At 38.1% G+C, this 17,889-nt stretch overlaps 1 protein-coding gene across 4 annotated transcripts in view; it reads left to right on the forward strand.

The window, feature by feature from the left end:
• Positions 1-17,889, forward strand: part of CUBN (cubilin) — a 144,964-nt gene that overhangs the window by 98,192 nt on the left and 28,883 nt on the right. For all 4 annotated transcript variants that reach the window (XM_048061817.2, XM_048061818.2, XM_048061819.2 and 1 more), the window contains 10 exons: positions 3-181; positions 1,775-1,984; positions 2,427-2,567; positions 4,462-4,643; positions 6,718-6,889; positions 7,853-8,059; positions 11,216-11,365; positions 12,232-12,353; positions 14,197-14,422; positions 16,595-16,782. In XM_048061817.2, coding sequence (XP_047917774.2) covers positions 3-181; positions 1,775-1,984; positions 2,427-2,567; positions 4,462-4,643; positions 6,718-6,889; positions 7,853-8,059; positions 11,216-11,365; positions 12,232-12,353; positions 14,197-14,422; positions 16,595-16,782 — 1,777 coding nt within the window. The remainder of the gene's footprint in view (positions 1-2; positions 182-1,774; positions 1,985-2,426; positions 2,568-4,461; positions 4,644-6,717; positions 6,890-7,852; positions 8,060-11,215; positions 11,366-12,231; positions 12,354-14,196; positions 14,423-16,594; positions 16,783-17,889) is intronic.

The following is a 17,889-nucleotide window of genomic DNA, read 5'->3' on the forward strand; positions in this document are numbered from 1 at the left end:
AGTTGTACTTTAAGTTACCTAGAGCTACGTGATGGCGCTGACTCCAATGCTCCTGTCCTTGCCAAGCTTTGTGGAAGACTGATCCCAGGCTCACAGAGATCCTCAGGAGCTGTCATGTACCTGAGGTTCAGGTCTGATGACAGTGTCACACATGTGGGATTCAATGCTAAATACTCAATCGGTAATGCTTGCATTTATCAATTTCTCTCATTTTAGAAAAGACTTTGGTCTCAAATACCAGGTTTTTGAAATGGGGCTTCAAACATATATAAGAGGTGGATTGACCACCACTTGCCTCTTTCAATTAGTGTTAGTGCTAATGCATCAGAATCATCATATGGGTTAACATCAACATGTTCTATATCTAGCAAGAGACAGAAATTATGGGAATAGGAAACTAATCATATCTGCAGAAATGGAAACAAAGCCTGGGTAATCTCTGGTAAAAGACAATTATCAAAGGGGCAGTAGCAAAAAGGTCAAGGCAAGTAAAGTCATGTAGCATGATTTAACTTTTAATATGCAAAATTAGCATCACTTTCATGAGCAGGAACCTAAAGGTGAATGCAAAAATTTGCAAAGTTAGCAGAAGAACAACTCAGGAACTTCTGTATGCAAATATAAATCAATGTATAATAACAATGGTGCTAGACAAACAGGGGCAGCACAAAAATGAAGTAGAAAAGGAATGAGTAGCAAGAATTGTTATGTGTAAGTTGGAAGAAGAAATATTTTTAAATTATTTGGTCTCAAGCTGCAAAAACGAAACTAGAAAAGACCAGCAAAGATCTAAAATCAAATAAAAAAATAGTATTTTAACAGATTCAGAAAGAGGGTACATTTTAGTTTTTGATAACGTTAATAACCTTCAAAGACCAGCAGATATTATGTTAGTGTCACTTGCATAGAAAAAGTCTAGGACGGTTAATTTCTCAAAGGCAAAAAAGTAGACTGCGCTTTATGCAGGATTTTGCTGATTTGGTTAATCTCAAACCCTAAAGCCAATACAGTGTCCTGTGATATTTCTGAACCTGAAAACTGAAGCGACTTGCAAGAAAATGTTGTAAGTATACTAAGCTGCAATTTATAATGTATTTATGTATCCATAGAAAGATTTAACCTATCATTTCAGCTGCATACCAAAATCACTAATCACTCAAAGCAGACAATACATACACTATTGTTATTGTCATGAAAAGTTTGTATCTACCAGACACACAGAATATACTGTAAAATCCAATATATTTCACCAGGGAATATTATTTGCTGGGAGCTGTAGTATTATGAGTTTGTATCTGCAGATACCACAGATAAATGAATCATCAGGGAGAAAATTAAATATTAAATAGTTGTTTCCTGAATTGTGCAATGGTTCCTTATGAGAAGGCCTCACAAGGAGTGGTATACACTGACAATTAGATGTTTTTTTCAGTCTTTTTCTGAAGGGTGTTTTTTCTGGTAAATATGGATATGGGTAGAGATAAAATATAGGCCTTGATATCTGTGAGTTTATTCAAATTAATGAGAGACAGGACAGAGAGGAAGGGATGCTTGCAATGGAAGGGTGTATATGACAAAATAAATAAATAGAAAAATAAATTGAGGACTGGATGAATTAAAAGGAAAATGTGGAATATTTTTGGTCAGAAAGCAATTACTGCAGTTACAGAATGAGTTGCTTGTGCCTTAGCTTTAAGTCTCGAGTGTTCTTCTACAAACCAGATGGTCTTTCTGAAGTCATTTAAGCTATCAAGCAATGTTCTTGCTTTTGCAGCTCCCTGTGGCGGTACAGTGACAGGACAAACTGGCATCGTTCAAAGTGTGGGGTATCCTGACCTTCATTATCAAGACAACCTGCTATGTGAATGGTTTCTGCAGGGGCCCAGGGGCCACTATCTTACCATCACACTGGAAGACCTAGATATTCAAAACTCCTCTGAGTGTGCAAACGACTTTGTGGAGATCCGAGAATACAGTGCTTCTGGTCTGAGAATTGTTGCAGTGTTTCTTACCCCTTCCCTAATAATGCTAAGAAACCTCAGCTAAGGTTCCTTAAAGCATTCCACATTGGGCATAAAATGTCCCTTTCAAACGTACAGAGTTTGCTCCTCTTTGCCTTGCTTGTGGAAAAAAAGGCAAACGAAACCGTTCTATTTTCCAACAATAGCTTGATTTTGCTAGTTTACTCAAGCCTGTCTGGTTAAACTGGAAAGCGATCACAGAATCACAGAATCATTAAGGTTGGAAAAGAACCCCAAGATCACCTGGTCCAACCATCCCCCTACCACCAATATCACCCATTAAGCCATGTCCCTAAGCACCACGTCCAACTTTTCCTTAGACACCAATATTGATCCTTCAATGTAAATGGAAACAGAAATAATATCTTTGATATCAAATTGTCTTTCTGTATTTGATTTTTGCAGGAAATTTGCTGGGCAGATACTGCGGTAATACTCGCCCTGATGCTATGGATACCTCTGACAGTTTTGCTTATGTCAAGTTTGTTACTGATGGATCAGTAAATGCCCGAGGATTCAGACTGCGCTTTGATTCCAGTGCTGAAGGTTGGATTTGTAATGTTACAGTTTAATTTCAGGAAGGAAACACACCACACACCATAACTGAACTAGTACAGCATGCATTGTAAATCACTTATTGTTGGAGCGGTGTATATTTGCTCTTCAAATGTAACTCTAGGTAAAGTATGAAGAGCTCTCTGATCACTACTTAGCAAAAAGTTCGAGAGACATGCTGTCTCTATAATGGATGTTGCCTTCAATGGTAAGTTTCAAACAGCAAAGCACACTCTTCTGCACTTTTTCTATGCAGCAGTAACTCCAGGGATCCTTTATGTTATTCTGTTCCTCTAAGGCCAGTGGTATTCTTAGATTTCCCTGAAACAAATAGTTTGGAGTTAATGCTTTGTTTTGGTTTGTTTTCTCATTTTAACTGGCATAATATTTTGTCTCAAAATGAATGAGTTTGGGAAAGGAGGGAGAAGAGGAGCTGATCATGTAAAACCTCCATCTCTAATGGAGAGTTCTCTTCCATAACAAATGTGTCACCACAAACCACCTCTAGACTTGCAGAAGCACACTCACATAATGCAGTTTACCATACCAGATTGTTTTCCCCAGAGAGTTTGCCTTTCTAAGAAAAAGGTCTTTCCAGGCTTAACATCAGTGATGATGATAGGATAAAAAGAATCAAAAAACTGCAGAGATATTAAAGTGGAAGGGACCTCTGGAGAGTGTAACCATCCTCCTCACGCAGGGCCAGATAGAGCACATTGCCTAGGATTGCCTAGGACTGTGGGCAGTTGAGTTTTGAACGTCTTCAGGGATGGACACTCCGAAACCTCTCTTGACAACCTATTCAAATGTTCACCAGCCCTCACCATTGCCTCTTGTCCTAAACACAATGACTTCACCAGGACTAAGGATAAAGTTCTATTCCTGTTTCTCACTTCTCTTATACGTATTCTTGAGTGTCCTTGCAATGCTTATCCTGGCAAAATCTAGCTACTTTTAAAAAATTATTTGCAGTAGTGGTCTCAGTAGTGGTCAGCCATCCACTTTTTAACTCTTTCCAGCTCATTTAAAAGCTCAGCTGAAAGCTTTCTTATCCTTCATCTTTGCAATAAAATAACAGAGGAGGAAACAATCTCCAAAGGAATGTTATTTCACTCTCAGGACCCTGTTATGCAGTCACAGAAGAGAAACTGTATTAGCAAAAATGAAATGCAGGTGGATACACAGATTAGATGATTCTGTAGGACTTTGTGAGTGTGAGGAAAGGGACTAACTCTCCCACTGCACTCCATTAAACTATCTCTGTATTTTAAGAAGAAACAAAGAATAAATTGGTAAGCTTACACCATTAATATCAGAAGGAAAATGCACTATATACCCAAGATCTTTAACATTCTTTCATCAGAGTGAAATTTGATATTTATAACAAAGATGGGAAAAAAACACAAAATAACTCTACTGAAAAAGTGTTTCTTTAAGTCCTTTATGGCTTTTTCTCTACCTCTGTTAACCAGCAGTGGAAAAATCCATCCTTCCATTATTACTCACTCTAAGGCCCTGCCCAGTCATCTTGACGGCAGAAATGTCTCAATCCTGCCACAGTGAGAGGCTTGTATCACTTGACATCAAAGCCTGTGGGTCACTCAGCCTTCTGAAGTCTGGCATAAACCCTTCAGAGAAAGGCGTATTAATAATTGGATCTGCTATGGTCTATTATCATTCAACTTCTTTTATGGCTGGCAGGAGCTCAGCTGATTAGAAAAACATATGGAGAGGACAGGCATAGCTAATCAAGCTCTCAGTGTCTCTTTTTCTTGCATTATTAATGTGTTTTTTGTTGTTGGAGGTGGTTTTTTTTTGTTTGTTTCTTTTAAGTCTATAAGTAATGCCTTACTCTAAGAAGTGTCCTAACATTTGGGTATTTCAGAATGTGGTGGGGATTTTACTGCCCCTGTTGGAACATTTACTTCCCCCAACTATCCCAACCTATACCCACATAATCGAGTGTGTGAATGGAGGATCACAGTGGAAGAAGGACGACGTGTCACCCTAACCATTAATGATATGAAGACTGAAGAACATTGGAGGTGCTCATCAGATTATATGGCTGTGAGTATTGTGTCTGAAGGCAGAAAATGCTCTTCCTAATCACTTTACGGAGCATTAATGGACAAAATATAGCTGAAAGGTAATTTATCTGATTTTAAAACAAATCCTAATTTCATCCAGGGGAAACAGATAAAAGAAAGTTAGTTCTGCAGGGTGTCTAGACTCATCTGTTTGTTTTAAAGTATGGACATTCTGGAATTCATGGGCCAGCTGGAGGGGAGGACTTGAAGGATCAGTCTTCAACTTCATTAATTTAACTGTGGGTAGAGGCACCTCCGGCTATTCCAGTCTCTTGTGGACATCCAGATATACCCACTGTGGGATCTCCAAGTTTCTCATAATACAGCCCTAACTTGCTCACATTCTTCTCTGTCAGCCTTTAGCATCCAGGTCTCATGAATGCTTTTGTCCTCCCATCTCCGTAGAGTGTGTATGTGTATATGTATGTATGTATATATGTGTGTGTATATATATATACACACCCTCATATATATGAGTGTGTAGTATATGTGTGTGTGTATATATGTATACATATATATATGTGTGTGTATATATATGTGTGTGTGTATATATATATATAAGGACCTTTTCCTATAGAAATCTTTGGAATTCGCTCTTTATTAATTATGGAAAAAAGCTGTGGGGTTTTTTGAAAGCCTTCAGTGTTTCCTCTCTGTGGACACAAAGTCCATCAGTCAGTTCCAGGTCTCTTTTGACTTTGAAGGTTGTTATTGCTGTTGTTACTTACTGTTGTTAATTAAAAAATAAACAAATTAAAAAAAAAAGAAAGAAAAAAAGGTTGGGGAGAGGGGTAGCCAAAGTTTGCAACAAACGGCTAATAATGTTTTGGACCTCTTATATCCTGGAAAAAAGATAGGGAAATCCCAGGAAATTCTACCTCTTTATCACCCTCCATCTTCAAAAAGATATATTTTAGTTATTTTAGCATGGTTATTTTTGATTTCTATTTAATGCAAAAAGAATTTCAAGCCTGACACATTGGGCCTGGTCAGATGTATAAATGTCTCACAAATATGACTTGTCTATGAAAACTGCAGGAAAGGGAGACAGTACTGTGAAGTGTGATGCTCTGAAGACTAAGGCAAAAGTCATAATGAGTCTATCTCCTCCCTAGCCCTTTTCCCCCAGCAAGGCAGAGTTCCTAAATATTATCTGTATCCTGGGTCCTACCAGCACATATTGTTAATTTTCCCGGGTTAGTAGTGCTGGAATTAGCTTTAGCATGATCAGAAGCTAGCTCATGTACAAATGTGAGGGGGTGAAGTAGGTCTCCGTTGTGATTTGCAGGTGATCATGCCCTTGTTTTCCTCTACAGATGCTTTTAGATACACCACAGGGAGCTGGTTTTTTTTTTTTTTTTTTTATCGATTAATGAAGTAATGATCTCTTAAAGAAAGATCTGTCCTGCCAGCTTTTTCTTTTTTTTTTTTTGTGCCTTCAGCTCTCTAATTTTTTCCAAATCTCAGTACAAAATGTCTTTTGTGCTTTGGTTGCTGAGATTGTAATAGAAAGAAAGAAATTAACTCCTAGGCTGAAGGCTGTGTGAAAGAAACTGTGCAGATCACATAATTACATCTGGATCATCAAAAAGTGAAATGTTTGAATTAATAAAAAATGCCCACAAGCACTGAATATTTTTTAGGAAATTTTTTGATAAAGATGATATTTGTTTTAAAAGGAATACAAAGATGATCATTTGAAATTGAATTAATATGATTAGTAGCTTGCACTGTTAAGTGATTGAAGCTCTAAATATTGAGGTAAAATACTGTATTCTTCCCCAATCAAACTGTTTCAATTTTTGGATGAAAAAGAGAGAGAGAGGAAATGTATTTTGCTAAAATAAGGAATGTGTTTTTGAAGTTTTACTTCAAACCCTCATCTACTCAAGTCAATGGAAGTTCATTTCAAGGTTTTGAGTAGATCTGGGAACTAACCTGCTATGAGAGATGTTAATGAACCTTGTATTAAAAGGGTGAAGCAGTGTTACATGACACAGTAGATGTGCATAAGAATGTATTTTGTTCTCAGAAGAGTTATTTTAACCCAACAGGTTTACAATGGCCTCAGACAGAACTCTCCCCGGCTGGTGAAGCTGTGTGGTGAGGTAAATCCAGGCACTGAGGTGAAATCCTCTGGAAACACTATGAAAGTCATTTTGGTGACAGATATGTCTCATGCAACCAGAGGATTCAGTGTCTCATACACATCTAGTGAAGATGCAGGTAGTATATATGTTTGAATTAAATTAATTAAATGATTGATCTTTGGAGGGTCATTTCATAGCTAAAGTATTGGTGCATATCAAAAAAAAAAATGACCTAGGCAGCTAACAGATCTCTGATATCTTTTTCTCTCTCTTAAGTTGCCAGATAGGAGTATGTCACATCTTTAATTAGGTGAAAGGACTTGAAAAAATGGGAAATTCTTGGAGTTAGGGACTTCAAATGAAAAGAACAACCTCTGTTATGGATCACAGTCCTTACTCTTACTACTGATTTATTGTTTTGTACTTAGTCTTTAGTAAGAGATGGACTGAAGTGGGTTTATTCCATGAGGAGATCCAAAAGGCATAGTGCCACAGACAACTTGAATAATTCAAGTGTTTCCTTATTACTCAGGGGGGTAAATAATTTACTGTATCTTGTGAAAGAGTGCTGCTAACCTACTTTTGCAAGCTCATCCACCAGGGAGGATATAGTTGGCAGAGCCCTACTACTACAATCTTGAGTCTTTCCAACTTGATTTGTTCCCCCCACATGCATTCTAATGTAGCATGAGTGTACTACTCTTGAGGGTATGTTCCAGAAAAATCTTCTCTTGAGTTTAGAATTAGGTAATGGGTAGGGCTGAGCAATATCTAATTGGAGCTGCGATGGGATTTTTTCAGAAAGTTAAATAACACTTGTTGTATTGATGGTGTTGTTGAAATATTTTGGTACTATGAATAATCTTTATTTCTTCATTTTATACGTGTTTTCAAAGACTTGCCAAATAATTTCCAGGATGCTAGGCAAGAATTCTCTTGTATACAGCAGTAAATTATAAAAAAGGAAAAAGGTAGAACAACTTTTGATCTAATCAGTACATGTCCTTGCTGATATGAACATATCAAAATGAACAGGGACAGGAGTTCCATTCGTACAAGAATTGTTACTATTTTAAAATAAATTATATTGTTTCTGCAGTGTGTGGTGGAACTCTGATGGGATATACAGGTGGGAATTTCTCTTCTCCTGGTTATGATGGTATCAAGAATTACACAAACAGACTGAACTGTGAATGGACCATTGAAAATCCCTCCCATCACAATTCATCCATATATATCTCTTTTGAGGATTTCCACCTGGAACATCACCAGGACTGCCAGTACGACTATGTCGAGTTACGAATAGGTTTGTATGTTCAGCAGCAGAATGGATTAAGCTTATCAAGCTTCTGGTTGTGCAACTGTGTTTGTTCATATATATTTATTTATGAATATATTTGTATTTGTAAATATTATTTAATTATAAATAGTTATATTCATATATATTTGCAGAGCCTGATTGTTGTAGGGTTTGTCCATTTGAAAGAGTGTCCATATGCATGCCTTCCATGTTGCCTCCTAGCCCAGGGGTGGGATTTTACTGACATTGCAATCAGTGCACAGATCTGGTCGCTCTTTCAGGGGAGAAAATGCAAAAGTGGCGCATAAATCTTTGGGGTATAAATTATTCTGTGGGGATTGCCATACATACCTGACTCTCTCTTTACAAGGGACAATATGAATTTCACCTCAAATCCCTTGAAAGAATGCAGCCAGGCAGAAGTCATAACAACAGTTTATTTCATTTACAGCCCATTTTCTCCCTGCTCCTAAGATATCTCCAGGGACAGCAGGAGTGGGTTAAAGAATGCTTTAATTATTCATATGTTCTGCATTCCCCACTTTTGTACTCTATGAGATGTTTCTCCAAAAACAAATTCCTATTTCCTGTGATACTGGATCACTAAATACAGAACGAAGCATTTAAAAGTAAGAGCAATCACAGGACTGATGCACCAGTAATATCTCTGCATGTCCGAGAATCTTTAGCTATCTGCAATAACAAGCAACTGGAAATGTCATATGAAAATTGCTCAGCTAACGCCAAGTGTAGTATGAAAGCTCCAGCTGTCTTCTTCACTGAAAGGATGAATCGGAAAGTCCCAGTGAGAGCAGGTTCTAATTTACCAGGAAATTGTTTCTGAAAGGTGGGGGTTTGAGAGCAAGAATCTGTTACGTACTCATATGCATTCATTAGAATGAGAGCAGTTGGTTGCATCTCATCAGTTTGTCATGTACAGAGCCAAAGCATGCATTGCTGCATAGCCTAACAATTCCCTCCCACATATGCACTGGAACTGGGAAATAATCAAAAGAAAATTCAGAATAATTTTTAATAAAATATATCTGATTATTTACTCACCTGTTCCCACTACCCTCACTTTACTGTGAACCATAGGCCTTCAGGCAATACAATCAAAAGAAAGAAGAAAAAAGGCAGTCTTATTTTGCTCTGCAATTTTGTCTTCTAAATAGTAATGCACATTTTGGCCATACTAATGGAACTGCAATTTCCCAAGAGCAGCCTCATGTCATAGGCAGAATGCGCTAATACTGCTCTATATAATGACAAGTAACTTACAGTACGCAATGAGATACAGATGGTGCAGAATATCAGGAAACTCAGATAGGTGCTGTTTGAGACTCCCAACACGGCAGATGTGAATTTGGGGAAAGGTTCAATTCAGCAGGAAGTTACCTGGGAAACCCATGTGAAGCCGAGGTGTGTAAAGTTCTTTTGAATTACTGAATTACCTATACAACACAGTTAATTGTACTGTATGGGGGTGGGAGGGAAGGACAGAATTGACTTTATGTATTAATTGAGAAATACTTAAACCAAAAAGAGAAAACTAATATTTCAAATTTGTTAGCATAAAGCTTTATATGAAGTTAGGTTATCATCCATGTGTAGTTTGCACATGGTACTACAGCTGAACATATTGCCACACCTAAATATGCACCTAACTGTTGGGTTCAGGAGAGAGTTCTTTGGCTTTTGCAGAAGACTCTTGATTTTGTCTTTCAGACCATTCCTTTCAGTTGGAAACAAATCCTGTGGCACAACAGGGTCTTCTGTTTACACTTTCTGTTTATTAATAGTCTACATCTGTGGCCAACTAGCTATTTGTGAAAGCAGTAATTGGTGTCCAGACACTTTCATGCTGTACAAACTGAATAACCTTGATTACACAAGTCATGTAGTCAGTCACTTCCCAAAAGTGATCGAAGTGCAAAAAAGTACACTTCATCTCTTAATGCTCAAAGTAGTTATAATTTTTCCCCAAACCATATTTTACCGTGAATGTCTTCTGCTTGTACAGCTCAGTATCATTTCTAGTGCACGTTAACAAGATAGGTTTCATCACTTCTCTGTGTAATTTTCTTAAATAGAATTCCTTTATATGTTATCTTTTATCCCTGGGGCTCAAGGCATTTCAAATGGTGGGCTGTGTCACTGTATATGACTGAAGGATGAAGCTATTCAGCCATGCTACTTGGAAGAATCATGCTTGAGCTTAGAAGACTGCCCAAAATTTCTCCTTCCTGGTCTCCTGCCTTCTTTGCAAGAACACACTGATACTTGGCACAGAGCTAGGAGTTGCTTTTGAACAGAGAGATACTTTTAAGACTAGCACACTGCAGATACTAGACAAGCAGATTTAGGAACGGCATTGCCTGCATGTCTTGAGGAATACTATTACGCTTATTTTCCTTCTCCTGAGCATATGTCAGTAATAAACAGAATCTGTTACTTCTACCAACATGATGGAATAAGAGCTTTCAGCAACATGAAAAAACATACAGCATCATGGAAGTGCAACTCTGTGTGTTATGCTTTCTTTTCAGGTTTCAATGATTTGAGCAAATGACAGCATGTTTTTTTTGTTGTTGTTGTTGTTTTGGTTTGGTTTTTTGTTTGTTTTGCCATACACAGAACAGTGTGTACAGCTCACTGGGAAAGAGATGCCCATGATTAATACAGCAGTGACAGCTTGTTCATGGATGAAACACATCTCTACATAGTAGAAAGCTCAAAATCTGTGTTGACCTTAATGAGGATGCCATGAACACAGGCTCGATGGGCTTCCATGCAATTAGGTCTTCAGGCCATCCCTTCCCACCATTCTGCCCCAAAACTGCTGTAGATCAGTTGCTGTGTTTTCAGGACTGATGGGTCATGTTAAACAAAGATGTGCAGCATGGCAGGGACAGGAGAAAAGCAGCCCACAGTATTAGAAGGATAGTTAATACAGCATTGAAGAGAACTCTATCAATGAAGAGATGCCACCAATGAACTGCAGCACTCCACCAATACATGCAACAATCAGATAGTATTGTGTGATATACACTTTTCTTTGTTTTCTAGATGAAATGAAATGCATGTTTCCCCTACGTATTCTTTTACATTATTGTAGCTGTTTTAGGATTCAAAAAGTGTATGTTTTCTTTCTTTGCTCAGGGGATGCTGATGGAGAGCTAATAGCCAAACTCTGTGGTCAGGCTGCACCATCAGTGCCACTAGTAATAGCTGCCCCCCGGATTTGGGTACACTTTATAAGCGATGAAAATGCAGAAGATAAAGGATTCTGGGCCCGCTACACGTTTGAAGGTAAATGGCTCGATAGACTATTGCCCTTGATGACTGAGGCACTACTGGGGAATGCTGGCATTCATTTGGTGATGCTGAGAATTCATACTATGGGATCAGCTCCCAAAGAGGTCCTCAGAAGTTACACAGTTCCTGCCACTATTTATATCCATCTAAAACAAACATATGCTAGCAATTAACTTTCAGATTTATTTTCTGTCTCTCTGTTTCCATTCCCTGAACCACATTTGAGTTTTTGCAATGCACTGCAACACTCAGAACAGCTGGTTGCTCTTGGGAATAGGGATGTAGCAGGTAACACCAGCCAAGTTTGACTTACTTCAAACAGGCTCCAGACTGCTAGCATGGCTCAGATGCATTCTGCTGCTTGAACCTTTGCACTCATTTTGAAATCCACTTAGAGCCATATCAGTGCAAATTATACCACTTTGCCATTTACAGGCCAGCACAACTATTCTTCCTGTCACAGCTGAATTTAGCCTTGGTGCTTATCTAGACACATCAACAACTTTTTCACTTAATTGTGTTGGTCCAAGAATGGCACCAGTTTGCTTAGGAGTCTGAGATAAATGAATAGACGACATGGCAAAAGAAGCAGCTGTACATGTTAATTGGCAAAGGTTTTGCAGAGCTATATTAAGTGTCAGAAAAAAATATGAACTCTCAAGGTCATTCCATCTGCTTACTCAGTTATTCAATGTCAAAGGTTTTAAGACTTGGACTTTCCCTGATAATTTTTTCATTCTTACCTATATCAGTCCAACTTGAATATATTTTAGTACTGTTTCAAGCTGAATAATAGTCCAGTCATTTGCTTGTGGTGTTCAGTTCCTAAAGTGTACTGAAAATTTATTTTTTGTCTTCAGCTTGTGGTGGTATACAGTCAGGTGAAAGGGGAGTTATCTCGAGTCCTAACTACCCAGAGCCATACAGCAACCTGAATCACTGCTCCTGGTTGTTGGAAGCCCCTGAAGGTGCAACCATCACTGTGAGTAAAAATGCCATGATTGTGTGTGCAACTGGCAATGTGAGGAAACACCCTCTGAATCTTGAGGAAGAGGTTCGAAACAATTTGGAAAATAAGAAATGTGAAAGAATTAAAAATCTCCCCATCAGCCTTTTCTAAGGAAGAGGGAGAAACAAAGATAAAGCAACCGACCTAGATTGTGCTTTTTAGAAAATAGAAAGATCCCTATCTAATTTAACCTCAAGCCATAACAATGATTTCTACTTTAAAAGGATGACTTTCTCTGTATAAGAAAATTAAAATAACTCATGTTATTAGATGCACATGGATATTGTCAATATCATGAGAATAACCTGATGCATGATGTTTTTGCAGCTCTGCAGAATAGTTACAAGACACTGGAAAGTTACTTTTGGGTCTTAATGGCAAGTCTAGAAGACAATATAATTGCTTGTACAACTTACATCAATGAGACAGCACCCTTATATCCTTATAACTAAAAATGAGCTGCCTGAGGTGCCACTTCCTTGAGCCACACTGCTGAGAGACCAATCTAAGCACCTTTAAAGCAGTGCTAAACTTCACTTACTGAATTATTTGACTGATCCTTTGGAAAACAACTCTAGATAGTGATATTTGAGGTCTAGGCAAAAATAAATAAATGAATCTGAAAAGCAATTTTGTAAAAACACATTGCAGATTTTCACTATTTTCCCTGTCATGTTTTCTTTATTTACAGCTACAGGGGAATTTCTTTAAAGTGCAAATCCATAGTCCTAATTGTTCTGTTGCATGACATTTTGATAACTGAATAGGTATTTGCTTATTTATAGGGAATACAGGAAGATCTTAGTAGAACACAAAAGTTCTATTTAATCCAGAAATTTCTTTAAAGCAGAACTAATCTTAAATTTCTGTTTTCAAAAGACTGAGTAGCAGCCCCCTCAGTGAAGGCAAACTAACCTTTTCTGGTATAAGCTATCAGTTTCAGTTGCTGGTAAAGTTCCAAACTTAAAACCATTTGAGATAAATTTATATTTGGTCTTTGCCTCAGGTAGAGCTCTTTTGGAAAAGAATAGATGTAAAAGTTACTGGAAGACGTACTATGTATTTGCTAAACTTTTCCACGAAGATCCCAATCCCGGAACTGGCAAAAAAAAAATACTAATTGGAAGAGGGCCAGGCAGTCATTAATGAACATCAATATTGCAATATCAACAAATCCAGGAGTCTACTGAATTGGCAATCTAAATGTGTGAACTGGAAATCCCACCTGTGGTCATATCGCTCCAAGGACAAATATTATCAGTGTGGGAAGGAGATAGGGGCAGTAGCTGCCCCTCCAGCCCAGTCTATTTGTGTGATGCATTCAGGCCCACAGAACCAACCATGCAAATATTTCTCTCAGATTTAATAGCAACTAACATTATTTTTAGCAACTTTTAAGTATTCTGATGCAAAATAATATGAGAAAAAAATGCTTATCTTCCTGCTTACATAGCTACTTATAATTCCATAATAAGAAGCCGTGAGAGAGCAGGAGTGTAGTTCAGCACTTGTACATATTCAAGACAGTTCTGAAACACACTGAACTTCAACCATATGGTTAAATCTCAGTATTGCCAATTTTGAACCTGAGTGTTTCTCTTTCATTTCTGCCTTCGTGCTAAGTAACTGCTGTTATTTATAGCAGCAAGACTCCACACAACACTTGCAGGAAAGGAAAATGAAGTCAGGGTCAGACCTCTGATCACACCCGAAAATCACTGTGCTAGGATGGCTACGGGAACTGACGGGAATTGTTCTAAACCCTCCACCTGTGTGGCTGGTGCTAGGCCCTAAATGCTGCTTTTGTATTTTGCAGCTTACTTTTACAGCCTTCCACGTTGAAAATCATTCACTTTGTAAGTGGGACTCTGTTACTATCCTGAATGGTGGCTCTCCTGGCTCTCCTGCCATAGGAAAATATTGTGGAAACACGTCCCCTGGGACCATTCGGTCTGGTTCCAGCAAGTTAGTTGTTATCTTTAACTCTGACCATTCAATTCAAGGAGGTGGCTTTTATGCAACGTGGACAGCAGAATCTCTAGGTAAGAGAAAAACTGTTCTGTTTTGTCTGGTCTAACACTGCAGTACATCATATCTACCCAGCACTTTTCAACTAGAAAATGAAACAGGATTCCTTCTCTTTATATTCCAGAACAAAGTTTATATTCCAGAACAAAAGGAATACCTGTCAATATCTTCAGCATTCCTGAGAGAAGCCAGTACTATAAAAGTCACATATTAAACCAGTGTTGTCTGATCTCACACAAAGAAATAATATTTGGAAAGATTTTGTACTTTATAAGCCTTCTACGGGCAGTTCTTGATGTCTGTAAATTGATACCATGCTCATTATCTTCCCAGCAGTGGTATCTATTGTCAGTAACTATGAGAAATTTAATTTCTCAGCTAATATTTGTTTCACAGTTTGATTTGATTTAAACACCTAAAACTAGAAAGAAGTGAGTTGCAAAACAGAGGGCCAGACAGAGTTTCTCAAAGAGCACATGTGACTCAGCAACCTTAAGACTCTTCTACTTTAGTGATGTTGGTACTCTTTTGAAGGTGGTATGCATGCAGGATTAAATGGGTACATTTCAAGGTGCTACCTTCCCTCTGTTGAAATTATCATCTCTTTGGATAAAAAACAAAAACAAAACAAAACAAAAAAAACACAACAACAACAATTAAGGTAGTTCACCATCTGCACACTGTCCTTCAGGAGGTGGCTAACTGCAAGTGTAGATTTGCTGGCTGGTGGCAGGGCAGAATTCATGGCATCAGGGCAGAATTCATGGCATCATCCTACTTCAGCACAGAGCTGGCAGTGCATCCACCAGTGTCACCTCCAGTTGTAATCCTTCTGACTGATGCTGAGCAGCTTTCCATCAGTTAATTATCTAGCAGTACACACAGCCAATTAAAATGCCTGAACTGAATATTGGTAACTTCCTGGTGTGAGGGAGTGTCTTCTTAAATGTACTGATAGTTTGTGCTTGCGTGAATATACACTGTCACCTAAGCAGGTTTTGACACATTTCCACTGGGATTTCATTTAAAAGGAGGGCCTCTTTTCAATGACATAATAGGCACTGGCATAAACTTACTATGTGCATAGTTGGTATTCTCTCTGAGATTTCCAAGATTTCTTTCTCTCTCTCTCTCTTTTTTTTTTTTTTTTAAACATACCTTGTTTCCTTCCCTTAGCTTTCTTCTCATTTGTCCACTAAGAAACTGGGGGTTTACATTTTACATGTGTGAACAAAACTTGGTTTCATATCCTTCTAAACACAATTGCCACTATCTAACACAGAGCAATGAAAAATAAAATATTTTAAAGCTAATACATATTTTTTAATTGAGGGGAAAAAAGTAGATTATAAAGCTTTTTTTTTTTCTTTTTTCTCTATTCGTGCTTTTACTATATCATCTCTGAAATAATAATGGGTTGCTTGTACTGTACGCATAGCTCTAGTAAATTATTCTTGGCAGGGTATTTGCAAGCATGTTTCAAATTAACTCAGCTTATTACATATGAGAACATGAGCTGCCACAGAGACATGACCAGCTATTCCCCTTTATAAATGAATCTGTTAACAATTTTTAAAGGCATGTTTTTTAGCCCTCTCCATAATCCTACTGAGATCCACAGGGCTGCCTGGGCTGGGGAGAAGTCACTATTTTGATCTGGGTGAACGGATGTAGCTTGAGTAGATTCACATGTGGAACTGCAATATTCGCATTTTGTGGAGTGAGAAAATGAAAAAAATTGGCAGTATATTTTTTTCCCCCCCAGGGTACTTTTATGAATGGCTGTCAGTCATGATGTTCATGCTGTGTTGTGCAGGAGGGAACCAGCATAGTCTCAGGAGAAGCTCCTCATTAATGCTTACCCTTTATGTGAGCAATACCCACATCTCATTGTCAGGGGCATATTGATGGACCAGAGCAAAAGGGTATAAAACGGCAGGGAGAAAGAACTTGTGAAGAAAAGAAAGTGAAGTGCAAGGAGAGACCTTTTCTGGAGTGTAGTACCCTCCCTGCTGCAGGGTAGGGAGAAGGGAAATTAATCAAACGATGGGTACGAACGTGTGCTGGGGCTTCTGTTCTCTCAGTCTCAGAGCCTCAGAAGTAAGTGGCCATTCAAAGCTAAGTTCTCTGAGAGCACCAACATGAAATATTTGAACACTTCTCCCACCCATTGCTCATTTTTCCAGGATGTGGTGGAATCCTTCATTCAGATAGCGGTACGATCAAGTCTCCTCATTGGCCTCAAAACTTTCCTGTGAACACCAGATGCATGTGGACCATCATTACGCATGAAAGCAAACACTTGGAGATGAACTTCCACAATAACTTCCAGATCCCAGATAGTGATGGAAGCTGCCAGAGCAGTTATGTGAAGGTAAAATGATTGTTGGCATGAGATCAGCAGCGCAGTGCTGTAAGAAGTCATCATTCCAGAATTTTGTTTTACAATTGTGTCATGGTTAAGATGTCAAGACAAAAAAAATCAGGTAATTTACAATGGAGTCCTTCTACCAATACAGTCAATTTCCTGTATGCTTTGAGAACAGGCTTGTATATGTTTTTAATTGTTAGCAGCACCTGGGGCTCCACCTCCAGCAGGGACCCCTCCCCTTACATACTGCCCCCAAAAAGACAAACATGAGAAAAGTACATTTGATTCAGAAACAGGAAATAATGAGAAAAGTTACTGCAGTGAAAAGACCTTTTCAATTATTCTGATGAGTAATAAAACAGGAATGTGACACTATACATCTACAAAATTTCTAAGCTGTCCAAATTGTTCTAATCCTTATTTTTTTTTTTTTTTTTATTTCAAACAACAAAGATTGCATTTTATCTTTCATAGGTTGTCAAGAGCCACTTGTTTTCAAAGCAGTAGAATGGAGTGGACATGCTTTGAATTTTTCACGCTGTTACTTTTTTCTCAGGCATTTGGCATCTGTTCACAATGTTTTTGTGCACATTTTCTCCACAGCAGTACAACTCCCACTTGCAATAAAGGGCAAACATAATTTGACAACATGTAGGAAGACTTGAGCAGCTTTACATCTGACCTACAACTAGTAACTTACAAACTTCACTTGCACTCATTTTTGAAGGTTGTAGAAAAAAAAAAAAAGAACAGATTTGTCTTTTCATAGCCTGCTCCACTGATTAACCGCTGTAATATATTACAATAAAGTTTTGGTAGTATAAAAGTCTTAATATTACCCAATAAAGGTGCTTTAAATTCAAATTTCTGAACTGTCCTAAATAGTGTGGGCAAAACTATATCAATTGGAGATTTTGTCCTTAGAGACAAACCTGCAATTTTTGGTGATGTTCACCTCCATTTCTGAATGTCCCATTTGAGATGTATGAAGGTGTCTGGATATGCAAAAGTGCTGAACAGGGGTAAGTTTCTCATATTCACTCCAAGCTGAGCAGCTGAAAAAGAGAAATCCCAAATCAATAGTGACTTTGCAAAACCTTGAACAGGCCA

This window comes from Anser cygnoides, chromosome 2, assembly GCF_040182565.1.
Source record: "Anser cygnoides isolate HZ-2024a breed goose chromosome 2, Taihu_goose_T2T_genome, whole genome shotgun sequence".
Classification (NCBI taxonomy): domain Eukaryota; kingdom Metazoa; phylum Chordata; class Aves; order Anseriformes; family Anatidae; genus Anser; species Anser cygnoides.